The following is a 27,162-nucleotide window of genomic DNA, read 5'->3' on the forward strand; positions in this document are numbered from 1 at the left end:
AATGCTAACAGTAGCCATGTCTTTCTGGTGGGATTATGGATGATGTAAATGTTTTTCTGTCTTCCAATATTAAGCAATAAATGTGAATTACTTTATAATCAGGGGAAACAACCCATATCTAAGATAAAGAATTCAACAAAGATGCAAAAAAGTCCACTATAATTTAGGAACATGCATACTGGGTATCCTCCTAAAGCATGGGTGCCAGCCTCCCAAGAGCTTTTTAGCCAGTTGTCCTATAACTATGGCCATTCAGGGGCTTTGGTATATCTGCCTTGATATTACACACAAAGCCAGGGCCTGAAGTCTATTTTAGAGATGCCTACAGGAGAACTGAACTTTTTTTTTTTTTAAAAGAGAGAGCGAGAGCGAGCGCATATGCACACGGGGGTGAAAGAATCTTAAGGAGGCTCCGTGCTGAGCGTGGAGCAAGGCTCAATCTCACCACCCTGAGATCATAACCTGAGCCCAAACTAAGAGTCAGATGCTTAACTGACTGAGCCACCCAGGCGCCCCAGGAGAGCTAAACTTTTTAAAACTGACAGTTTTGTTTTGCCCTCCCAACAACCAGGGTCTGGTCCCCACTCTCTGGGAAAGCGCGGGTGGACAAGGATACCTCTGAAGCTAAGAGGGCAGAGCAGAGCTGCTTGGCCTTACCAGCTTCTTCCTGGGTCCAGACTCCATGTAGTAGGCATACGGGTAAGTGTACTGCAGGGTGTATCGGCACTATAACAGAAGAGAGAAGGCCTGCGCGTGTGAACCTAACCCGCACGCGTCTCAGGTGGCTTTCACAATTCTTACCCTACCGTGCAAGTTAGCCTGGCTCTACAGATATGGGCTCAAAGGAATGAGGCCAAGCCAAATCAAGGATGAACGGGGGGACAACATGGAGAAAGCTGAAACCGAAATGGTCACAGAACACCCCACAGTTCCTTTTTCAAACTGTGATTTATTACCAGCAGCTGCCTCAATGGCTCTTCCTTCGGGTCGGACATCAGAGTCCACAAATCTATCTCATACTTGTCCAAAGACAATCTCTTAGTTTCTTTGGAGTGATGCATGGATGGGACAAAAGAAGAAAACTGCTCTAGTTTTCCCTGCAGTTCCTTCCCTATGGCTGAGGCAGTGGAATACTCTTCTTGGAAATCCCCTGGCAGCCAGGAGCAGGCTGGGTCCTCAGTGGGCATAGCCCAGGGAAATGTGGGCCCAGAAGCAGAAGCATGTAGAGCGACACAAAGTGCTGTGTTCCCTTGCCCCGTACACTGCCTCCCACCCTCAGACGTCTGGGCCTGACAGGGCCAGGCGCTGGGCCAGGAATCAGAAGAGGGAGGTGGTACAGACCTTGGCCAAGAGCTTGGCAGCATTCTGTAGGTACTGCCAGTCGATCCACGTCCCCAGATTATTCATGACTCTCTCCTGAATCTTTTCATGAATCCGCTGATAGGTCTGTGCCTCCAGCTGCAAGCTCTTGTTGTGGTTTTCCCACTACAGGGTATAGAGAAAGGTGCACAAGTCCTGACAGAAGTTCAGAATAGACACCTTGGTTGGCACAGCATGGCCACAGCTTCATCTAACTTATGGGGACTGTCTGTCCTTGCAAGTGCAGGAGGAGGACTTCTTCTTTTTTAAAGATTTATTTATTTGAGAGAGAGAGAGAGCGTGCGCATGCGGGGCAGGGTGGAGGGGCAGAGGGAGACGGAGAAAAGCAGACTCCCTGCCGAGTGCAGAGCCCAATGTGGGCTGATCCCAGGGCCCTGAGATCCTGACCTGAGCTGAAATCACGAGTCGGCCACCCAGTCGATAGAGCCATTCAAGCGCCCCAGGAGGGGAACTTCCTCAGTCCATACTACTAACCCTGTCCTAAGCAGTGGCCTGCCAGCCATATCACTCTACCATCTAGGGCAACAGGGCTTCAGCCCTGAAGACTAAACAAAGCTAGGCATCCACTGGTCTACTGGGTTTAGAAAGCAAATGCGCCACCCTCTTTGGGCTTCTGAAGGGTCTTCCTGGGAGGAAGGGCCCTCTAAATTTGATTAAGATGGTACTGGATGGAAAAGACTATCCGATGGTCTTCTCATTGTTCTTCAATCCATCATTCAAAGAGCACTGTTGGTCGTGGCTGCCCTGTGGAGCCCGAAAGTCACATTTACGGAAGCAGCACTCAGGCCCACTGCAGTAGCTCGTCACCCTGACTTCTGTGTGCACAGACCGGCATACGAGTCCCTGGGAATTCTGCCTCAGCAGGCCAGTGGGAAGAAGCCCACTAATGAGGAGCAGCTGCAGGAGAAGATGCCTACCCTCTCAAAGTAGAACAAGTACTTCTTGAGGGCCTCCCTGGCCTGCGCTTGTTGGCTCTGGTTGACAATGTCGGGATTCTCCTTGTACCGACTGCACTCATAGTACTCGCTGCCATGGGTCTTCCAATCTCCTAGACACATCCAGCAGAAGTCTGCAAAGAATAGAAAATGAGGCATTTATACCCACAAGATAAGCCTGCGTTCCTCCAATGGCAAAGCAGTGGGACAGACAGATCCTGTGAAAGGGGCGTGAGGCAGGGTTGTGACCTGACCAGAACTTCCTAAGGGTGCCTCTTTCCAGGAGGAAAGTGCACCTCTCCTCTTTGTCACAGAACACTGTCCCTGTAGCCTTTCCTTGCCAATATGAACAATAGCCACCTGTCCTAAGAAGATTTTGTACACAAAGCTGGGAATAAAGGCTTTCTGCTATTTTGTCTTTTTTTTTTTTTTTTTTTAAAAGAACAGTTCTATAAAACCAACAGCTACCCAATAGTTCCTACTCAGAATTATGAGTCTGCGTCTACACTGAGGAAGTGAAGAGGGAAAAATAAAGATCCACCAAACATCCATAAATTACTGTGGTCTAATGGAGAGGGGCCAAGCACAGTGCTGTTAGATGGCTCCATCTCTATCCTGTCTGATCTATATCCTGTCCCTGGCAAAACCCTGACGGTGGGTAAACTCTGTTTCCCAGGATTCAAGTTGGCTCACTGACTTCTCCAAAGGACCTCATATAAAATTTGGGGAGACCCTCAGAGACCCAGAAGTCGTTCTCTTCTCCTGGGAGCCTTCACTAAACAGCGGCAATACCGCTATCTCCTTAATTAGCTAGGTGGTGTTTGCTACTGTCTTAAATACTACTACACTGCTTAGGGTTGCCCGTATAGGTGGTCACGATACAGGAATGCAAGGGATGGCAGCTAACTCTGGGTGGTGAGGGATGGGGAGACTTACGGGGAGAGACATACAGGGGACTTCTTGGGTACAAGGAATATGATGGGTACTGAGGTGTTCACTTGCCATTTCTCTTTAAACTGTATGCAAGTCTTATGCACTGTTCTAAGTGGATGATACACGTCCCTCTCACTCAAACACACAAAGACAGAGTGGGATACCACAGAGGAAATATGCCACTACCCATGGCCTCTCTTCATTCTACACTTCACTGTCACTGTTCCCCTCTAACACCTTGCCATGTCCATTCTGATTATGGTGGGCTCCTGGGAAAACAGAGGAATACCATTAGATGGACCCTTACAAAGAGGAACCCTCAGGGCCTCTGGTCAGCATTGAAGCTGCTGTGTAGGAGACCTGTTTGGACGTACTTTCTACTTGAACAAATTTTATTTCTTTACTTCATCTGGCAGGAAGGAAAGCAAAACCAATAGGTTCCATGTAAGCTACTCCTGATGGACGAAGGAGATGTAAAAGGCCAAATCAGAAGCCCGTGTGGAAACTCTGTAAAACCTCGAAGGAAGACTCTTCTGTTACTCCCTCCAATAAAACAGCCTGTTCTAAAAAGGTACCTGTAAGGTAGCACAGATAAACCCTACATTACTTACCTGCCTTGGCAAAAGTAAAAAGAGCACACTAAAATCTTCTTGGATGACTGAAGATCATTAAGGTCTAAGAGTCATCCCAACCTTGACTTCTGACTATCTGTGTCAGCAAGACGGCAGTGAGATTGTAAGAGGCACCAGAAAGGAGTAAGTGAAAAATCAAGAGCTGCTTTAGGCTGGGTACTGTACGTGACCGAGGCCACCCTTTGTCACTTCACTACAAAAGCACTCACTAAACAGTGGAGGCTCAGGCACAAGAAACGTGGACTGTGCCCCTGGGCCTTGTGTACCACGCCCGGGACTCACCGTGTTTACACTTGGAGCATTGCTGTCAGAGGGAAACAGAAGAGAACATGTTAAGGGCAGGCTGACCAAAGGCTCCATGGCACATATGCAGAGGGTACGGGCTTCTGCTCACCATGTGATTGCAGCCTCCGTTCTTCTCAATGCAGATGTTGCACTTGGGACACTGAGGAGACAGAAGGGCGCCATTAGGCTCACACACCACCAGGCCGGTTCTAAGACAAATTACACAAAGCTCCTGGCACCCGTGCCCAGTAGCTCATCGTGCGAGCCCTTGAGGGGAGGAGCATCTCACTTAAATGTGGCGGGTCGCTGAGGCTGGAACAGCAATTCAAGGAAATGAGGTCAGCACATTTGGCTCTGAAACACTCCAAGCACCGGCTGAGCCCCACTAAGTCTTCCACCATCTGTCTCTGCCACGAGGCTGCTCAGATTAAGCACAAGCTGAGTCAGCACAAAGCCTTCCTGCTTGGGAAGAATGCCAAAGCAACACACGATCTGCCACACTGGACCAAGTCCTGGTCAGCTTGCCTGGACTTCTGCTTCCACAAGGGGGCAAGGAAACCACCTCTAAAGCTCACTTGCTCTCATCTGAGAGATACCCCAGCCTCGGCAGCAATGCAGAGACCAGTCTGACGCTCTGCTCTCCCACTGCCACAAAGCAGACTATGTTTAATGAGGTCACGGTCACGGCTATGCTGTGAGTGCAGCAACTCAGCACATGACCAGCACAGGGTAGGTGCTGAGTCACCCAGGGCTCAAGGGGCTGAGGGCCATGTTTTCCCATGGGAAGTTTCAGAATGAGAACTGGGCATGCCTGGGCTTGCATCAGAGCCTTGCTCTTTACTACATGTTGCTATCAACCACCTCCCTCCCAGGGCTGTTAAAGCCTGGGAGGCATTAAAAAAAACCCAGGTTTTCGTCTAATTGGACCATATGGGTCAAACTTTTCCAGGTAGTTCAGTATTTTATTAAAATAAATGCATCCAACACATGCTATGATAGTCCACTGCAAACTCTGCCAACTTTGGGCAAGGGTCTGGCAGCCTCCAGCAAGGGCCCTGGGGCCCTGGGTGTTCTGCTCTCAATGGCCAGCCTCCTGGGTGAGGCCCTAGGCAGCATTAAGGAGGGCAGATCCATGACAGGTAAGATACAGTCCTTACGTCTTTAGTGTGAGCACTAATGTAGTTGGCTGTTTCAGAGTCGTCTGCACACTTCGTGAGCCATTTCCGGATTGTGGCGCAGTCTGTGGGGGCGTGATACATCTGACGACACTTGAAACTTAAAACCAGAAAAGAAAAACATTCAAATAATTGTTAGGTCAGGGTCCCATGTTTTCAATTTTCCTTCTGTCCAAGCCAATAGATCCTGAATTAGAGTTTTTCAAAGAAGTCAAGTCACCTTTCAAGGCCTTTGGGATCTTTACTTACCCAGGGCTATGATGAAATACTGTACGAATTTCTCTTCAATCTAAGCACTTCTAAGACACACTCTTAATAAACCCAAATAAAATGCTTGTCTTAAATATCCTGTGTGGTGTTAACCCTCCCTTAAGTTTAAGATGTCAAATTCAGAGTTCAGTTCCTCAAAGGGCATGGTGAGGTGCTCTGAGACAGATAACTCAACTCAGACCCAAGCAAAACCAAGATCCACTTTTTGGGAGCCTTGACTTAACTCCCAGCCAGATGTGCACATGATGTACACATGACAGAACCTGTTCAGTCTGCAGGGCCATGATACCTCTGACAATGCCTGAAACTTAAAATCAGAAAAGAAAACACTCCAACAACTCATCCAGCTAGGCTTCCATGTTTTTAATTTCCCTTTTGTCCAAGCTAACACAACGTTTGGATAGTAAAGGCACTCAGGCAAACAGCCTAACACATGTCCCAGGGAAAGAAGCTCATAATGTGGGACACAGGGGCACCTGGATGGCTTGGTTGGTTTTAAGTGTCTGCCTTCGGCTCAGGTCATGATCTCAGGGTCCTGGGACTGAGTCCCGTGTCAGGCTCTCTGCTCAGAGGGGAGCCTACTTCTCCCTCCCCCTCTGCCTGTGCTCTCTCACTCTGTGTCAAATAAAAAAAATCTTAAAACAAAAAAAGTGGGACACAAAGGATGGAGAGCAACTACATTAGTGGTTCTTTTTTATTTATTTATTTTTAAGATAAGCTCTACACCTAGCATGGAGCCCAACATGGGACTGGAACTCACGACCCTGACATCAAGACCAGAGCTGAAATCAAGAGTCGGACACTTAATTGACAGAGCCACCCAGGCACCCTTATGTTAGTGGTTTTTAATCTTTGGTGAGCCAAAGACTCCCTCAACAATGGTTTGAAAGGCAAGAACACATGCACACACACCCCATTTTCCATGTAGTTTCTCTGAAGCCCCACCATGAATCATCTTAGGGAGGCATGATTAGGGACAGACACAGATGTAGACCTAAATTATGGCTCTGCCATTGCCTTGCATCTCCATTTCCTCCCCTATAACATGAGGGCAACAGTATCAATTGTACACAATTGTGACAATGTAGGTAAAGAGATGAGAATAGTGTCTTTCCCATGGTAAGTCTTCAGTACACTTTATACCCATATCTACTGAATGGAGTAACCCCAAGTAGACGTAAACTACCTTTATGAATTATAGTGTTATAAAATTAGCCTACAAAGGCCAAGATGGAGGAAGATTCGAACGCCGGAGGTTGTAGCTTTCAAACACAATAATATTCGATTATCTGTGCAGGCACATACATACCCACACTGACAATCTCTGTGCCATGAGTCTCAGTAGCACAAACCATAGCACATTCTCCAAGAATCTGTGCCACTTTTTTGTTTCTAGACTGAGCATTATCAAACATCCCATGGAACATGAGATGCTGGGTACATACCCTGCCTCCTCGGAGCAGAGCTGCTAGTTAGGCTCAAAGACCCTGTCTTTCCCAGCCCCACCCTCACCCACAGCAACAGCAGCGGTGCTTTGGAGGACAAGGCAGGAGCCCAGGGCTGTTCAGCACCCACACTCACTCTTACCAGAACACCTCGTTGCACCGATTGCACTGTACTCGGCGAGCTCTAGGCTCCTGTACCCGAATAACCATGGGGCAGTCTGCACCAGGGCACAGCTGGAGCTGGTAGTGACTCTGTGAACACACCAAGGGGAAACAATGAGGACATCCCCTAGTCACTGCTTTCAAATCAGACTTCCCTGCAGCTCAAACACCTTCTGTCCTTCCAGCCGATGACTTCTATCAAGGGGCTATAGGAATTCAGACAGGATGTCACAAAGAACAGCATTAGGCAGATATTAAAGACCTATGAATGTTTAGCTAAAACTAGGTAGCAGCTCACTAGAATGATCTAAGGCTAGATTTTAAAATGGAGTACAGAACTGTGTCTGTGAGCTGAAAGTGCACAGGTCTGGAAAGGAACAGAGCCCAATCCGCTGTGCATCTGAAAGTATTATTCTAAGTAAAATAAGACCGAGAAAGACAAGTATCATATGATTTCACTTCTGTGCAGAATCTAAAAAACAAAATGAATAAACAAAACACAACTCAAAGATACAGAGAATAGAAGGGGAAGGGGGTTATAGGGTGGGTGAAATGGGTGAAGGGGGTCAATTATATGGTGACGGATGGTAACTAGACTTACTTTGGTGATCACTTTATAGCATATACAAATATTGAATTATTATGTTGTATACCTGAAACCAATATAATGTTACACACCAATTTTACCCAAAAACAAAAACAAAAGCTCTGAGGGGCTCAATGACCCTCACGCATGTACCAAAGGCAGCAAACAGCACAGGGAACAAGGCACTGTTTATCCCGCAGCCCATGTACAAGAAGATCCAGCCCGTTAGGCAATCTTGTAAGCTCAGGCACAACTGACGAAAATTATGAGAACTATGCTGCATGGAGGCTGCAAGCCTGAGTCGGGAGCCAAAGGAGGGGTGGGAATCCAAAACTGACCACGCTGGAATCCTGGACAAGTTTTCAAATTGCACAAAAAGCAATACCCCTTCTCTGTGCTTTATAAATCACACAGTGAACCAAATGCAACAGCAACTCCTGAGATAGCCCTGACTCGTGTTCATTCCCTGCCATACAATACATTTTAAGCAATTGTGTAGAAGGGGAGGAGGCCTGACCATTCTACCAGAGAAAACCAAGACTCAGAGAGGTCAAATAAAGGGTAGAAGGCTACACAGCGAGGAAGTAACAGACCTGGGATTCATGTCATTGTCAGCCTCACTCCAGGGCCTGTGTTCCTCACTACCACTCTAGTGGCTTCTCCACTTTGTAAAAGCCAAGAGCTCTTTCTTCAAATTATAGCATCTAATGGCAGCCTTGTCTACAAAGTGACTGTGGTGAGCATGAGATGAAAGGTAGGCCCAGGAAGACAGACTTGCAACGACAGGGGCTGGTCATACCTCCACATAGTCCCTAAAGAGGTAGCGCCTGTATTTGTCTCTCAATTCTTCATTGGGCAGCAATGGAAACACGAAGTCCTCTGGTGTTCGGAGTGGGCAGTCCTGAGCCATGCAAGAGACTCCTGTTGAACAAAGACAACATGACGGATAACTGCACTGCAGAAGACATGACAATAATATATTTCCCCACTGCATTCACCCAACAAATTCAGATTCCACATAGGAAATCCCTGAAGCCACAGAATTTATTTTTTTTATTTTTTTATTTTTTGTTAAGATTTTATTTATTTGCGAGAGAGAGAATGAGAGACAGAGAGCATGAGAGGGAGGAGGGTCAGAGGGAGAAGCAGACTCCCCGCCGAGCAGGGAGCCCGATGCGGGACTCGATCCCGGGACTCCAGGATCATGACCTGAGCCAAAGGCAGTCGCTTAACCAACTGAGCCACCCAGGCGCCCCCAGAATTTATTTTAAAAAGAAAGAGAGAAACTAATGTATTTGCAGTGACACAACTAAAATTTACCTCAAATTACATATATATCACAAATAGCACCACTAAAAAAGCAGTATCATCTAAAAAAATCCTATATGGTTCTTGGGGCACCTGTCTGGCTCAGTTGGTAGAGCAGGAGACTCTTGATCTCAGGGACATGAGTTCAAGCCCCCATGGAGCGCAGAGATAAACTTTAAAAAAAAAAAAAAACCCTGTATGGTTCTTGACTAACAATTTTGTTTTGTGACATTTAGTATTACGTGCAAGTGACGACCACCCAACACAATGAGATTCTGCAGATACTGTAAATGCTGAGTTCTAATACCATCAAGTCATAGCATGACAAACACTCCTATAACCAATCACCAAATCTGATTTGTGTTATGCTACCTAAATAGCAGCAATCTCTGGGGGTTTCTGAGTTATAGCTAACCACTTGGGGCATCAAGATAGGGTAGGCAGCTTAAAGGAGAGTTCTCCCATAAGTTCACCTTGCACTCACACCAACATTTACTATATATATGCCCAAACAATAGCCTTAATCTTCTCATTTTGCTCAGGACTGGGGAAAATCTTGCCACTGTTCAGCCTGATGTGTTTGGAAACTAATGGTTCTGACAATAAAAACCCCAATCAGGCTCAGAAGAAAAGACGCAGTTAACCTGAGTACCTGGCAAGGGCAAAGCTGAAGATAAATACTTCATGCCAGCCTTTTACAAATTTTGCAGCAGACTCACCCACACCCACGCCATCCTTGACAAGTACTGAGCAGTGCTGCTCCCAGCAGCTACGGCAGAACTGGTGCTGACAGGCCAGAGAAAGTAGGTTTTCCTTCCGCACAAACTGCATACACACTGCGCAGTGGTGAGGGGGGTGGGCCGTGGGAACCTGGGGAGAGGCAGACCCAAATGAGTGAAGAGGAGCCTTCAGATCCTGGGAGACCACAGGGGTGCCTGACGCAGCTAGGTGCATGGGAGGTGAGCCTGACCCTGCAACAAGTGTCAGAACTCAACTGCAATGTGTGGGCTCTGTGGGTCCCAAAAGTTCTCAACAGAAAGCACAGATCAGGAAGGCTTCCTGAAGGAGGTGGCACATGAGCTGGGCTTGCACAATCACTAGGATTCAGAGAGGCAGAGGAAGGCTGAAAGGAGAACTTACATTAGTTTATGATGTCAGGCTGAAAAACTCAGAATTTCCAAATTGCCAAGGTCCTTAAAGGTCATTCAGTCCAAATTCTGCTTTTAGAGGCTACTGGTTTTCTTTTATGAACCGCCCCATTTGGTGCACAGAGCTGCTACTCAAGCTTCTAACAAGACCACATTGCAGGTTTACTTGTCAAAGATACTGCTTTTCCCATAGATATGCCCAAAACATAAAACTTTACAGTTTTTACTAACTCACAACTCATCCTTAACACACTGCAGAGATGTCATATACAATTAATTTAGAGGGATGAGGAAGGCTCCTACTAGGGAAGAAACCTTCCAGGATGTGGGCAAATAACTACAAAGCTTGAACTCCAGAATCCATGCCACGCTATACGATCTGGCAGACAAAGACAATGTGGGACCCCTGGCCCAAGCCAGAAGTCCACTACGGGTTTATATTAGGTTCTGGTTAGTTCACTGGGAATACAATAAACAATTGGGAGGAAAAAGGCTGTATTCTCATGTTTATCCAATATGCTTCTGGAAATTTTCTCCTGAGAGCTACAAAGTTATGTGGTAATTTGAACCCTGATTCTCCCTCCTAAAGAGTGCTTTCGACATGGCCCTTACTCATTTGACAAATGTCTGTCAAACTCCTAAATACAGAGGACATTGCTATGCATAGTAAGATATGGTTCCTAACCATAAAGCAGACAGTCTGGTAGGGGAGCTGAAAAAGATGAGTGACTCACTACATCACACAGGTAAAGATTTCAAGACATAACTAGAGGTGTTTGGAGAGGAGAGATCACAGGCTTTGTGAGAGACAGCCTGATTTGGGTCTTTAAAGATGAGTTCCATTCCCACAAGCAAAGATGGGGACAGGGTCAGGACATTCCAGGCCAGGGCTGGCACAAGCAGTTGAAGAGGCATGTGGTGAGCTTGGGAACACCAAGGAACCCAGCAGGAATGGAGTACAGGCTGTGTGTAAAGAGGAAGGTGAGGCTGGAGAGGGCCCCAGGACTGGCAATGATTTATTCTTCATCCATAAGGAAACTCTTTAAACTAAAATGGAAATGGAAGATTTAGGCCCGTATTGGAACAAAAATCTCAGGCATGTTCTACTATACACAAAGCAAAATGGTTCTCAGTAACACCATAAGCCACAGCAAGAGCCATGTGTGTCAGGAGAAGCCTTGCTCAGGTGGGAGATACTCACATGTTTCGAGGGACTGGGCTGAACTCGAGCCTCAACGAGCAGCTGAGCAGAATTAGACTTGTATCTACAAAACAAAAAGCAGAAATAAAGGGATTCAGAAACGAAGGCAAACGTTTTAACCTCTGAACAAAACCAGATGAGACCAACAAGTGCTGCGTTTGCACTAAAGTGTCTTTGTCTCTAATTACCTTCTGACAGTACCAAGCTTCCTTTCACTTTGGTATAAATAGTTTTCTCTTTCCATTTTTTAATTTTATTTTTTAAAATATTTTATTTATTTGACAGAGAGAGACACAGCGAGAGAGGGAACACAAGCAGGGGGAATGGGAGAGGGAGAAGCAGGCTGGCTCCCCGCTGAGCAGGGAGCCCGATGTGGGGCTCGATCCCAGGACCCTGGGATCATGATCTGAGCCAAAGGCAGACGCTTAACAACTGAGCCACCCAGGTGCCCCATCTCTTTCAATTTTTAGCCCTCAACTGGTATGAGAATAATAACCCTGATTCAAAGACACCAAACTGTAAGAAAAATACTTATGAAGGACCATGTCTGTTTTCAACTCCTTTCTGGAAATATCTCTGTGTCTTCAGAATAGGAAAGGATATCTTAAGACAAAGAATATGCAGGGGCACCTGGTTGGCTCAGTTGGTGGAGCATGCGGTTCTTGATCTTGGGGTTGTGGGTTCAGGCCCACATTGGGTGTAGAGATTACTTAAATAAAAACTTAAAAAAAAAATGCAAAGCATAAAGGGAAACTCTGACCAATTATGTTACATTTAAGAAGTTCAGGTCACCAGAACACCATGAAGTGAAAAGCCAGGCTATAAATGGAAGACAATTCAATACATACATAATTGGCAAAAGGCTGATATTCAGAATAAATAAAAAGAAAACTTCCTCCAAGTCCATTTGAAAAGACAAAATAACAATAAAAAATGGGCAAAGACAGAGCAAGCATTTCACAGAAAAGAAAGCATGAATGGTCCTTAACAAGAAAAGATGCTCAACCTCCGTAATAATCTGGGACACAATTATATGTCATTTATACCCAGCAGATTGTAAAACTTCAAGTCTGACAGCATCAGGAACACTCATATACCACTGGTAGGCATGTAACACGATACAATCACTTTGGAAACATTTTGCCATTTAGTAAAGCTAAGGAACAGATACCCTCACTTTCTATACTCAACCGTAGAAAAATATATTTCACTAGGAGTCATGCACAAGAGTTTTCAGAGCTGCATTATTTGTAACAGCAAAAAACTAAAACTCACAAATGGTTTTTGACAGGAATATGGGTAAGATGTCATAAAATGCAGCCTTGTTAATTTTAAAAGTTGAAGAACACATACAGCATGATTCCATGTCTGTAAAGTTCTAAAAACATACAAAACTAGGGGTACCTGGGTGGCTTAGCTGATTAAGCATCCGACTCTTGATCTCAGCTCAGGTCTTGATCTCAACGGTCATGAGTTCAAGCCCCGTGCTGGGCTCCATGCTGGGCATGGAGCCTACTTAAAAAAACAAAAACAAAAATACAAAATCATACAAAACTAAAGGATATATAATTTAAGAATAAGAAGGGGTGCCTAGGTGGCTCAGTCAGTTAAGCGTCTGCCTTTGGCTCAGGTCACGATCCTGGTGTCCTGGGATCGAGCCCCGCATTGGGCTCCCTGCTCAGCGGGCTCCCTGCTCCTCTCTCTCCCTCTACTGCTCCCCCTGCTTGTACTCTCTCTAATAAATAAAATCTTTTTTTTTTTTTAAGGATTTTATTTATTTGACAGAGAGAGACACAGTGAGAGAGGGAACACAAGCAGGGGGAGTGGGAGAGGGAGAAGCAGGCTTCCCGCCGGGAAGGGAACCCGACGCAGGGCTCGATCCCAGTACCCTGGGATCATGACCTGAGCCGAAGGCAGCCGCTTAACCAACTGAGCCACCCAGGCATCCCAATAAATAAATAAAATCTTAAAAAAAAGAAAAAAAAACAATGAATAAGAAAATGATCAATACCGAATTCAAGATACTGATCACTTTGGAGGGGAAGGAAGAGGATGTGGCCAGGCAGACACTGCCATCAGAGGCTTCTGAATAAAGGTCAGAGGGTTTCTTATTTGGGGGGATACTTAAGTATGTTTATCATTCTTTAAAACCTACACACATCACACACATGTGTGCACATACATACATTTTTGAAAAAGAAACATTTCATAATAAAAATTTAATTCCTTTCTGGAATGAGATATGGAATACATACATTTAAAAATAAAAACAGGAGTGCCTGGGTGGCTCAGTCAGTTCAACGTCTGACTCTTGATTTTGGCCCAGGTCATGAGCTCAGGGTCCTGGGATAGAGCCCGTCATCAGGCTCTGTGGGGAGTCTGCTGGAGATTCTTTCTCTCTCCCTCTGCCCCTCCCCCTGCTCTAACACACTCTCTCTCTAAAATAAATAATAAAGCTTAAAAAATAATAAAAAGAAAAACAATTACCATGTGGCAATAAAAGTGTCACACAAAACCCAGGAAAACTCAATACCCAGAATCCAGGAAGCTGAGCAGGGAAGAATGTCTCATATACGTGACTTCCTTATTCCACCTAGTCAGAATGCCTCCTTCAACTGCTTTTATTCCTACTTCTCACACTAGTATTGTTAATATCCTTGGCCATCTTGTCTATCCCCAAGTTAGGCTACAGAGTTGAACAGTGAGATACACCCCACTGCTGGAACCTACATGGGTCCAAATTCTGGGTAGTAGAAACAGCAGTGCAGACAGTGGAAGTTCACTTCAAAGTCTACCTAAATGTATTCGCCTCTTGGGGATACAGAGTGAAGAGTTCAGTTAGTGAAATCAGGAGCGTACTTGCTCCTCCCTGAGTGGGTTGAGCTGCTCCAGCAGGTACAGCCATCCCAGTTATGTTTAGCCTGGAGAAGGAAAGGCACGACCTTCCTTTGCAGATAAATGGATCACACCATATAAGGAAAGACTCTCTACTGTGTGAAAGGGCAGGGATGTGCCCAGTGATTCTCACTAGTGGCAATTTTGTTCTCCAGGGGTTACTTGGAGACATTTTTTATTTCAAAGGCTCTGGGTGCTAATTTCAGTGTCCCAGATTATTATGGAGGTTGAGCATCTTTTCATGTTAATGGCTGTTCATGCTTTATTTTCTATGAAATGATTGTTCTGTCTTTTGCTCATTTTTTATTGTTATTTTGTCTTTTCAAGTGGATTCTGCCAGAGATTCTGCCAAACCTTACAATTCACAGAACAGTGCCCCACAAAAAGAAGTATCTAACCCCAAAAGGCATGGATGCTGAGGGTGAGAAACCCTACGCTAGACAGAAGCACATGCCTCTGCAGGCAGGGCATGGCGACTCTTCCCAGAGTGGGCAGGGAACCCCTCCTCCTGACAACTTCCAGGACATCCTGAGACTCCAAGGTCTGTGCCTCTAGAGATCTGGTTCTGGTGGTAAGCTAGCCTATCTTTTCTGAAGGTAATATTTAAAAGTATGTTGCATTCCTCACTTGATATATCCAAAAGAAACAAATGGAGATGTTAGCAAGTGTTATATAGAAGGGCACTGATTAGAAATTCATAACGGCATAAAAAAAATGAACTAACTTCACTGACAACAGGGGTTTGGAAAAAAGCATGGGACATCTAGGGGCGCCTGGGTGGCTCAGTCGTTAGGCGTCTGCCTTCGGCTCAGGTCATGATCCCAGGGTTTTGGGATCGAGCCCCGCATCAGGCTCCCTGCTTTGGTGGGAAGCCTGCTTCTCCCTCTCCCACTCCCCCTGCTTGTGTTCCTCTCTTGCTGTGTCTCTGTCAAATAAATAAATAAATCTTTAAAAAAGAAAAAAAAAAAGTATAGGACATCTATACGATGAAATACTGACCCAGCAATGAAACAGAGATAGAAAGAGTATGATGCAATCATGAAAAAATGTTCGCCAGGTACTGAGAGGATAAAAGGATATACAATATGATCCAATGTTTTAAATATATAATATGCACATTGTTAAGGATATACTCCAAAACATAAACAATAATCACCACTGGGTGGATGGGCAGAGAAAGAAGCTATGGGCAATGCCATCTCTCTTCCCCCAAACACCTTACCTGTCCAATATCTCTGCAACTTGCCAGTGGAAATTAACTAATATAAGTTTAGCAACTGAATGAGATACCTAGAAAGAAGAAAGAAAGAAAAAAAATCAAATTACAACTGTAGTTTCTTTCAGAGAACTCCACTTTTTGAGAAGTTCATACATTCATGTCTACAGCAGGCCCAGGCTTGATTTCCAAATTCTTCCTCTTGGTTCTCTGTTTCATCTTTTAAGTTCAGACTCTTATAATCCTAGTGATAATCTTAATATAATCTTTCCTCTCTTTGACTTTTCTTTGTTTTCATTAATGACACTTCCAAGTAATTAGTTTGAGTTGAAACTGAAGTAAAACCACCATTATAATAACAATCCAGCATCCAATTGAAGCAAAAGAGCTGTGTGTTCCCTAATGTGGCCTATGTTCCCTCAAGCTGCTGAAGGAGGCCACACATGGGAAGTGCACCTCTAGTTAGGCCTGTTATTCTCAGAAAATCTCCAGGCTTGGACTTCTTGTATAAATCCAGCAAATCAAAACACCCCTGCTTAAAACCTCCAAATTCCTGGTAACCAATGAGCCCTGATTGCAAGTATGATTTAAAAGCCTATGGACAGGAGCACCTAGCTTGCCGGGGAGCCTGCTTCTCCCTCTCCTGCTGCCTGCCGCTCCCCCTGCTTTTTCTCTCTGTCAAATAAATGAATAATAATAATAAAAAAGCCTATGGACAGCTTTTGTGGCCCCTACATTTTAAAGCACACTGGTTGTGGCTATCAAAAAGCCTCAGAAGGTGCTCTGAGCTAGCAATTCTACTTCTGTAAATTTTTCTGAGGAAATCATAGAGGATACGTGTACCACAGTGTTTTACAAGAGTAAAAAATTAAAAATTACTAAATGTCCAACAAAAAGGAACTAGGTAAATAATATATGATAGGTCTATGCAATGATTTAGTATGCAGTAATTGAAAAGGATGTTACAGAAATAAGTTTATTGACATAGGAAGTTCACATTCTAATGTCAGGCTAAAGAAGCCAGTAGTAAGATAGCATGTACATGTTATAGTCACAACGTTGTTAATAGGGAAAGAAGACTAGGGCGCCTGGGTGGCTCACAGTCAGTTAAACGTTTGAACTCTTGATTACAGCTCAGGTCATGATCTCATGGTTGTGAGAAAGAGCCCCGCGTTGGGCTCTGCGCTGACAGGAGAGTCTGCTTGGGATTCTCTCTCCCCCTCTGCCCGTCCTGGGCTCCCGCACACGCATGCTCTCTCTCTTAAAAAGGGGGGGGCAGGGGAGAGGGGAAGCAGATTAGGCAGACTAGTAACAAAAAGGAACACCCTGAGGTTGTCAAGACTAGAGTAGAGCCACAAAAGACAGGGTTGTGTTTAGAGGTCTAGATCAGGCTTCCTAGGGAGAGCACTACATAGCACGAGCATGCTACTGAATCAAGGAGAAACAAGGAGCACACTTCAGGCCAGGGAGCCAAGAGAACACACAGAACCTTGGTACTCTCTGCCCACTGGACTGAGTCTTTAAACAGGAGCTACCAAGGAATTCTAAGGCAGTTGGTCCACAGATAAGAACTGCAGAGGGAAAGACACAGTGACCAACATGTAATCCCTGCCCTTAGAGCTCAAGTTACTCCTGAGAGGAGACAGGTGCACACTTACTAAACAAGGGCATGTTCCATTGCATAATCAGTGTCAAAGGCTGTGCAGTGAGTGAATGCCTTTTTATCCTACAGCCCAGGTACATCTGGAGAAAACCAAGGTCTCAAGATAACACATTTCACTAAGGGTGGGGGTCCCCACATCCCTTCCATGCAAGGTAACAGCCATCTGACTCATACATGTTGCTGTAGTATTTTCCTCTTGAGGACCATGGAGACTTTAGGTCTAGGATTCCTGAATTGTAACTGACATTTCTTCTAACTGTAGCCCTAACAAAACTATTTATCCACAGCAAACCACTATCACAAAATGAAAACAGAGACAAAACATAATGGTTTAAAGTTAAATAACTGCTTTGAATATAACTTCTGACTACAGTTTTTTTTTTTTTTTTTAAATCTGATAGTGATACTGTTTGGGATGACCTCCTCACTGGAGCCTTTTCTATCACTTCTTACCTAATGGGGCCCAATCAGCCCTACACCATTTTCTGTCCTGACTTCTAAATGTCTTGGCATGCAGTGGCTATTAGGTCCTGACAAAGGCACTAAACCACCTGGGAAACCAGAGGAGTCCTGACCATGTCCAGCAGCCACCCCCACGCCCCCTCTTCCTCACCATAGATGGCTTAGGTGGGATCTGTGAGCTAAAAACAGGGGTCAGGCTGCCTCTCACAGATCCACAGAGCCTAGAACTGGAGAGAGGGTGACCCCTCAACAGATGCCGATCATTAAGTGACATCTTATCTTAATCTGTGGATTTTCAAAATCGAACTCAACTTTTCTTAGGAAAAAGAATTTTACCACTCTACCTAGTCTGATCCTTTGATGTGAACAGCACTTAACAGCAGCAACAAAACCTCAGAATTTGTACACCACATGCAGCCCACCTATGGAAAACATGGTCCTCTGCTGAAACAGAAATTTTATTAATGACTGCAAGTCCACTAATGACCAACTCAGAATATCCCAGCAGAGTTGAGTTTTGGTGAGAAGAGATTATGTGAAAAGAGGATACGTCTGGCACTTTATGAAACTGACAGTGGAGTATATGAATCTATTCTTTCAGTGCCGACAGCCAAGAATACAGCAATATATACAAGATAAGAGGCACACATGTGTCAGCTATATGCACCTCCCATCAGCCTTCTGCAGGAAGTGCTACTGTGATCTCCACATCACAGATGGAGGTGCGAAAATGGCCCATATTATGTCCACAGTATATCATAGAAAACCAGGGAGTTTCCCTCAGTAATCCATTATAAACCTAAAGGAACTCAGAGACTATTAATTTAAACAAAATGCAGTGTGACTGTGCCTTGCCCTATAATGGACACCAGGGAATCTATAGGGAAGTCAAGTTCCAAAAGGTTCTCCGGCAAAAAGAGCACAGGGGTAGAGGAAGAGTACCTAGAAGAATTTATGCTAAAAAAGTAGTCCCATGGGACGCTTGGGTGGCTCAGTTGGTTAAATGTCTGCCTTCAGCTCAGGTCATGATCTAAGGGTCCTGGGATCGAGTCCCCATCGGGCTCCTTGCTCAGTGGGGAGCCTGCTTCTCCCACTTCCTCTGCCCCTCCCCCTGCTCGTGCTCTCTCTCTCTCTCTCTGACAAATAAAATCTTTTAAAAAATTAATTAAAAAAAAAAGTAGTAGTCCCAGCAGGGAGGCCACCTCATCCTTGATTTGGGGTCACAAGAGAGAACTGGGAACGCCTGGGTGGCTCAGTCGGTTGAGCGTCTTGCGTTTGCCTTGGGTCAAGATCCCAGGGTTCTGGGATTGAGTCCTGCATCGGGCTCCCTGCTCAGTGGGAGTCTACTTCTCTCTCTGCCCCACCCCCTCCCCCTACTTGTGCTATCACATGCGCAAGCTCTTGTTCTCTCTCTCTCTCTCTCTCTCGCAAAAATAAATCTTTTTTTTTTTTTTTAAGATTTTATTTGTCAGAGAGAGAGAGAGAGTGAGAGAGAGCAAGCACAAGCAGGGGGAGCGGCAGACAGAGGGAGAAGCAGGCTCCCCGCTGAGCAGGGAGCCCGATGTGGGACTCCATCCCGGGACTCTGGGATCATGACCTGAGCTGAAGGCAGATGCTTAATCAACTAAGCCACCAAGGCATCCCAAATAAAATCTTAAAAAAAAACCAAAAACAAACCAAGAGAGAACTTGACTGTGCACGCATGTCCCAGCAGTATCTCAGAGAAAGCAAAAACAGTGATTTAGGGGCAGAAAAGGATGTGGGAGGGGGTGCAGGGGCACCAACATTTAAGCCATCTTCCACAAGAGGGCCAGGACAAACCTTGGAGATGAATCTGTCTTTCTCAGAGTGCAAACAGCTGAACTCTCTCAAGAAAGAATTCCCTGAGTATTCACACCATTACTGTTTAATGCTCAGAGCTCAGCAATCCATTCTAAATCTATTAGAGTTGATAGTTCACAACTGGGGAGAGTCTTCCATTCTTCTGTATGTTTTCAATTGTGGAGAACAGAATCTTTTATAGCAGAATCAAGATGAGCCCTTGCTGGACAGTTTTGATCAAGAAATTAACAACCTATCAGTACTATTGTCTGAACCCCTCCACTCCATATCCCTCAGGACTACCTTCCTGAAACCCTGATGTAAAAGTAATAATACTAAACAGCTCTTACAGAGCTCTCACATCTTGCCGAGATCAGTTCCCACCCTGCTTAAAACCCATCCCTGGTTTCCAGTACTGAGGAGACAAACCTTAAGCTCTTAGTAAAAGAGTCATCAGGACCACTATGCCCTGGAGTCCAGCAACAGACCAAGTGATTCTAGCACCCCCACACACCTTACTAACTATTCTCTACCAAGGATGCCCTTTTTTGTAGCATATATTTGGAAATTAAAGAATATACTTCTGTAGAACCTGTGTGTCACAGAAGAAATCACAAAAGAAATTAGAAAATGTTTTGAGCTGAATGATAATGAAAATACCACAGAATAAAACTTGGTGAGGGCGCCTGGGTGGCTCAGATGGTTAAGCGTCTGCCTTTGGCTCAGGTCATGATCCCAGGGTCCTGGGATCGAGTCCTGCATCAGGCTCCCTGCTTAGCGGGAAGCCTGCTTCTCCCTCTGCTTCTCTCTCTCTCTTTGTGTCTCTCATGAATAAATAAATAAAATCTTAAAAAAAAAAAAACAACACTTGGTGAGATGCTAACATGATGCCATGGGAAATTTACTACTGTAAATGTTTATCCTAGGAAAAAAATCTAAAAATCAATGACATAAAGTCCCCTTAAGAAACTAGAAAAAGACCATATAAATAAATCTTTAAAAAATGGGGGGGGGGGGGCGCGCCTGGGTGGTTCCGTGGGTTAAGCATCCGACTCTTGGTTTCAGCTCAGGTCATGATCTCGGGATCAAGCCACATGTTGGGTTCTGCACTCAGCAAGGAGTCTGCTTGAGGATTCTCTCCTTCTGCCGCCCCATTAACCATCCCTCTGCAGGTGTGAGAGTGTGCTTGCACGCACGCGCTCCCTCTCACTCTCTCATATAAATAAATAAATCTTTAAAAAAAAAAAAACTAGGGGTGCCTGGGTGGCTCAGTTGTTAAGCATCTGCCTTCGGCTCAGGTCATGGTCCCAGAGTCCTGGGATCGAGCCCCACATCAGGCTCTCTGCTCGGCGGGAAGCCTGCTTCTCCCTCTCCCACTCCCCTGCTTGTGTTCCCTCTCTCTGTCAAATAAATTAAAAACAAAACAAAACAAAAACCCTAGAAAAAGACGACTAAACTCAAAGCAAGTGAAAGGAAAAAATTAAAAAGAACCAAACAGAAATAAATAAATCCAAATAATATTGAAAAATAAAGTCTGTAAGTTGATTCTTTAAGAAGATCAACAAAGTTGATAAAAACTTTAGCTAGAACATTTAAGAAAAAAAGGGAATACAAATTACCAATAACCGGGGTGAAAAAGGGACTATCCCTAAAAACCTAACAGGTGCTAAAAGGAAAAATAAGGGAATGTTATAAATAATCTAATTTTAATAAATCTGGTATCTTAGGTGAAACTGACAAGTTCCTTGAACACTACTTAGCAAAACTGACACAAAAGGGAAAAAATAAACGGAATAACTATCTATTAAAGACATGGAATTCATAATCAAAAATTTCCTCACAACATTCCATGCCCACAACTTTTTACTGGTGAACTTTATCAACACTAATCTTAAACACTTTCAGAAACTCAAGAAAGTAATACTTCTTCCAAATTAATTTTATGAGACTAACATAATTCAGATACAAAAATCTGACAAAAATGTAACGAAAAGAAAATTACAGATCAGTATCCTTTATGAACATAGACACAAATCCAAATATTTTAGCAAATTAAATCCAGCAATATAGAAAAAGGACAATATAGTATGAAGTGACGTTTATCCCAGGAATGGAAAGATGATTTAACATTTGAAAGCTCCTATTGTAATTCACTGAATTAACAAAATAAAGGTGGAAAAAATGATCATTTCCATCACAGAAAACCCATTTGACAAAATTCAATATTCATTCAAGATAAAAATTCTCAGCAAATGAGGACAAAAAGTGAACTGCCTGAATCTGATGCAGGGCATCTATGAAAAGCATTATATTCAATGATGAAACAGTGAATGCTATATCAGTAAAATGGTACAGATGACCACCCTCACCATTTAACATTATTATATAGGAGGTCCTAGCCAGGGCAGTTAGTAAGGCAAAGGGGGGGGGGGGGAAAGACATAAAATACATTAATAAAAGATTGGAAAAAGAAGAAGCAAATTTGTCTCTATTCCTAGATAAAATGACTGTTTACTCAGAAAATCCTAAGCAAATATACAAACTACTAGTAAATGAATTTAGTAAGATAACAAAATACAAAGTCAATATACAAAACCAAAAGTATTTCTATACAGCAGCAAACAAATGAAAACTAAAATTTAAAACAGGTGAAATGTGTTTTAATGATATATTTTATTTAGACTAATACATACACCTATATTATTTTAACATGTAATCCACAAAGTTATTCATGAACTATTTTATTTCATATCCTTCTTTTCATATAAGTCTTCAAAGTACACTATATATTTTAGAATTATAGCATATACCAATTCAAACTGGCCACATTTCAAATGCCCAACGGCTACACAGGGTCATAGCCACCAGACTGAACAACATAGCTCCAGACGGAACACAGCAATCAAAATTAATCAAAATCAAAGCAGGGTTTTTTTGGGGGGCAGAGGGCACAAATTAAAAGTTGATCCTAAAATCTGTGGAAGGTAAAAGACCCAGAATATCCAGAGCAATCTTGAAAGAGCAAAGTTGGAGGACTTACACCATCTGACTTCAAAACTTACTATGAAGCTACAGTAATCAAGACAGCAAAGTACGTAGGGGCTTAGAAACAGAGATCAATGAAACAATAAAATCCAGAAGTAAACTCAGACATTTACGGTTAATTTTATACAGAGGTGCCAAGGAATTCAGTTGAGGAAACGTTCAACAAATGGCTCTTGAATAACCGAACATCATTATACAAAAACAAACCACAGAACTTAGACACTTCATAACACGCAAAAATTAACTCAAAATAGTTCACAGATTTAAATGTAAAACTAAAAACCATTAAGACTTCTAGAAGAATATCTCTGCAACCCTGCTTAGGCAAAGATTTCTTAGATACAATGAAAGCACTACCCTTAAAAGAAAAAAACTGATAAACTGGACTTCATTAAACTTTTAGTCTTCAAAGACATTATTAAGAAAATGGAAGAGACAAGCCACAGACTAGGAGAAAATAATTACAAATCATGTATCTGACAAAGGACTTAATTCAGAATCTATAAAGAACTCATGCAACTCAATAGGACAAATAACCCAATTTTTAAAAATGGGCAAAAGATTTGAACCCTTCACCTGAAAAAGGTATGAACAATAAATATGCAAAAGAAAAGATCCTCAACATCATCAGTCATAAGGGAAATGCAAATTAAAACCGCAAGATACCACTTCATACTCACTAGAATGAATATAATCCAAAAGACTATCAATACCAAGTGCTAGCAAAGACGTGGAGAAACTGGAACCCTTATATAATGCTGGCAGGAATCTAAAATAGCATTCACCTTGGAAAACAGTTTGGCAGTTTCTTAAAACATTAAACACACACTTACCATACAACCTAGCAATCCCACTCCTAGATATCTATCCAAGAGAAATGAAAACATACGTCCATTTAAAGCCCTGGACATGAATGGTCATGGCAGCATATTTCATAATAGCCCAAACTGGAAACAACCCAATGTCCATCAACTGATGAATGAATGGATAACAAAATGTAATATATCCATACAATGGAAAATCATTCAGCAATAAAAAGGAAAGCACTACTGACATGTAATACGACATGGACGAACCTCAAAAACATTGTGCTCAGTGAAAAAAGCCAGACACAAAAGACTACATATTGTACAATTCCATTTATATGAAGTTTCTAGAAAAGGTAAAACCATATGGAAAGAAAGATGATTCCTAGTTGCCTGGGGCTGTGACTGGGGACTAACGAACACAAGGGAACTTTCCAGATGATGAAAATGTTCTATAACTCAGATTGTGGTGATGGTTACATAGCTGCATAAACTTACTAAAATTCATTTAATGTACACTTTAAAATGGGTGAATTTAATGTCATGTAAATAATATTTCAACAAATCTGTATAAAAATAAAATCGGTTGATGCCTAGATATATAACAAAGCAAATGTAGCCAAAGGTTAGCAAATGTATAATCTTGACAGTAGGTGTATGGATGTCCACTGTACAATTCCTTAAACTTCTGTTTTAATTTTTCATAATAGAAGTCAGGAGGTACTTCTAACACAATTGTAGTAACTTGCATGAACAAATGTCACAATAAACAAAAGGCTGACCTTTATGCTACTATATCAAATAATCACTTTGACCTTTATTTACTCCTCAAAATAAAAAATTCCCCTTCAGCGTTTTAACATAGTTTTGACCAAAGGTTAATTGATCATACAATGTGAATTTCAGCATAAGCAGATATAACTTCCACACAGGTCTATAATGCAATAACTTTATAACACTCTGTGGCTCTCTTTCAACCTCCCAGATCAAGCCTTCTTAGTGTTCCCATGGATGTTCTACTCCTTAAATGTTGCCATTCCACAAAGCACAGCTCTCAGGCCTGTCTTTGAGGCATCACAGTTGTGCTTAAGCCTTGGTCAGTGTGAACAGAAGCCCCAAAGGTAAAAAACTCCTCTCTTATTCTTCCTGGGAGCTGGGGAAGGGAATGTGACTGATCAAGGTGGGGAAGAGAGGACAAATAGCGGTATAAAGTTCATCAAAGACTGAAGGATGCCCTCAAGTCTCTGGTGGTCCAGAGCAAAAAATGTGGTAAGAGCAGAAGCCAAGAGCAGCCTATCTTCCCTGCCTTTTTCTCCTCTTTCTCTATACCATCAAACCTGACCAACAATGGGTCAGGAGCCTCTGGGGAGCTTGCCTTCCAGCTTGAAAAAACTGTGGGATCACCCTCTGTTGTCATTTACCCTGAACACTGTTCTGCATTGCCAATCCAGTCTGGCTTTGTTTTGGCGTTGCATTTATAATCCCAACACCCTCGAGTGGTTTCCAGTTCTTTATTTCAGGAACACCTTAGCTACATGCATGTCGGAAAGGACTTTGCTGCTGGTCTTCAGTATTTCCCCAAGGTTGCAGGCAAAAATCTTCTGTCATTTTCTACAACCTATGTTTGGGACAGACGCTTAAGGTTATTTCCCTGATACAAGCCCTCAAAACATGTTCAGTAGTTACCACTTGTGCACAGATACCTAAAGGAGTAGACAGCTGCTGGGGAGTCAAGTTCTTTCGATTTCTTATAAACAGTGTAGTAAGTGTGCATACAATTCTATCCCTACTTCATAAGTAGGGCTTGGGGGATGGGAAGTGGGGACCAGTGGGAAATCTAGAATATGGGCCAATGATGTTAAGATTTTTCTCACAGAGATGTAATAAAGTGTACATGAATGTTTTAGCCACTGTCACCAGCAAGGAGCTCTTCACTGGTTAACAGTATAAGAGTCCACCTCTGCATTTCATTAGATATTCTGGAGGCACTTCCTTCCATATTCTAAGGGCTTCAGAGACTAGAGAAATGAAATAGTGTAAACATCCAACTGTCACTTAAAGTGGAGACCACCTTGATGAGATAAAACTTCTGAATCTGCATGGCCTCCAACCCACTCACTACAAGGAGACAGCAGCAGGATTTCAAGACCTTAGATAAGGTAATTCCAGCAGCAATTTGGTTACTGACTTATACTTCGGCAATTCTGTGACTTGCTGTCCCACCCTGTTTCAACTTTACTGTGTATATTTTCTCCATTAGGTCCCTAAGCAGAAAGCAGAATGTGGTAAAAACAATTTTTTAAAATCACAGGTCCCCCCCAAGACCACCTCAAGTTTGTTAGTAAATGAGAGCCACAAATTTCTTTGTAATTCTCTATCAGAATTTTATATTAATCATTGGAACAAACACTTCTTGATCTCCTGACCACAAAGAACTTAAAATACCAGAGCGAGATAAACCTTGCTACTGAAGGAAATGATAAGTACATACAACATTTTGGACCCTTTCTAACACACAGCCAATATCCATTTTTGGAAAAAATGTTTTAAGAGTTTCAGGAAATTTAACAGTTATTATTTGACATCCCAGAGCACTTGAATAGTATTATTATTCAAAATAATGCACAGAACGTGCTAATTTTATGTAAGGATCAAGGCACATAGTGAATAGCCTCTGCTCTTCACAACAGTTCCCCAAGGAAACCCATGGGCATGGTCAGTTGCTTCTTCCTCTTTTTAGTCTCCTATAGCTGGTTCAAGCTGTCCAGCCCTCGGGGACAAGTTAATAACACGGCTTGCAAATAGATCTTTCCCCCAGAAAAAAGAAATCCAGCAGCCCACCAAAACTGTCACCAGCCCTTCCCACACTTACCAGTGCCATAGGGAGGATGCAGCTGATGGCAGTGAGCATCAACGGCCTGAAAAAATACAGGTGGTAGTTTCAATTTTTATTTAGAATTCTTACTTGCCAACTGCCTGAAAATTTTTAAGGCTACATGAATGGGTCTCCATGCCTCAGCCTGTGTTAAGCCACTTCGTGGTCCAATCACATTTGTTAACAAACGCTAGTGGTAATTCACTAAACAGCAGAGATGAAGGAAAGGAGTGAATTGTGGGTGAGCTTCTGGGTCTGGGGTAGAAAGGGACATGATTTATATAGGAAAGCTAGCCTAAGGAGATCAAGATGGATGAATTCAGGTCTTGGAGGGTAGGGGGGTGAGGCGAAAAAGTACTAAAAGGCATAAGAGGAAGAAACAAGGTCAAACCACAGAGACAAAGGAATAGGTGAACATCACCCTAGAATGGGACAAAATCAGCAGCAGTGGTGGTGATAGTGGGGTCCCAGCAGGCCTCTGACTTTAGGCAAGGCTCACCCCTACGGTCTAATTTAAGTGGTGGGCCTTCACTTCTCCCATACTTCACATCTACATATTCTCAGCTTCTAGAAGGCCAGCTCTCTGGCTCCTGATCATAACTTTGCTTCCTTTCACTTTTTCTTTATAGGTCTCCATGGAGGGTGACTTGTAATCAAGGCACCCATGCTATTCATGCTTTTAAAAATCTGGCTAAATTTGAAGATTTCTCTTGTCTAACCTTAACTCAGTCTGTCTTTGATCATTAAAATAAATACCAAGAAACCCAAAGACCTCACTAAATAAGTTATTTATGGAAATACAATAAAGCAAAAATATGAGTCATCCATCCCTGACCACGAGGGTACTTTATTATGAAAAATTCCAAACATCTACAAAAGTGAAGAGTATGATGAAAACCATGTACCCATCACCCAGCTC

At 43.3% G+C, this 27,162-nt stretch overlaps 1 protein-coding gene across 4 annotated transcripts in view; it reads right to left on the minus strand.

The window, feature by feature from the left end:
* The window catches only part of ARIH2 (ariadne RBR E3 ubiquitin protein ligase 2), a 49,037-nt gene that overhangs the window by 3,197 nt on the left and 18,678 nt on the right, over window positions 1-27,162 (minus strand). For 3 of the 4 annotated variants that reach the window (XM_064596411.1, XM_045862460.3, XM_064596413.1), the window contains exons 4-14: window positions 15,578-15,645; window positions 11,461-11,524; window positions 9,831-9,981; window positions 8,603-8,724; window positions 7,198-7,307; window positions 5,323-5,440; window positions 4,275-4,325; window positions 4,163-4,184; window positions 2,298-2,449; window positions 1,342-1,485; window positions 658-726 (exon numbers count right to left, since the gene is read on the minus strand). In XM_064596411.1, coding sequence (XP_064452481.1) covers window positions 658-726; window positions 1,342-1,485; window positions 2,298-2,449; window positions 4,163-4,184; window positions 4,275-4,325; window positions 5,323-5,440; window positions 7,198-7,307; window positions 8,603-8,724; window positions 9,831-9,981; window positions 11,461-11,524; window positions 15,578-15,645 — 1,071 coding nt within the window. Of the gene's footprint in view, window positions 1-657; window positions 727-1,341; window positions 1,486-2,297; window positions 2,450-4,162; window positions 4,185-4,274; window positions 4,326-5,322; window positions 5,441-7,197; window positions 7,308-8,602; window positions 8,725-9,830; window positions 9,982-11,460; window positions 11,525-15,577; window positions 15,646-26,240; window positions 26,287-27,162 lie in introns of all 4 variants that reach the window. The other variant, XM_045862461.3, reaches the window with a different exon arrangement.

The sequence above is a fragment of the Mirounga angustirostris genome, unplaced genomic scaffold (assembly GCF_029215605.1).
Source record: "Mirounga angustirostris isolate CCGP_5_RB_7025 unplaced genomic scaffold, mMirAng1.0.hap1 SCAF_1, whole genome shotgun sequence".
Lineage (NCBI taxonomy): Eukaryota > Metazoa > Chordata > Mammalia > Carnivora > Phocidae > Mirounga > Mirounga angustirostris.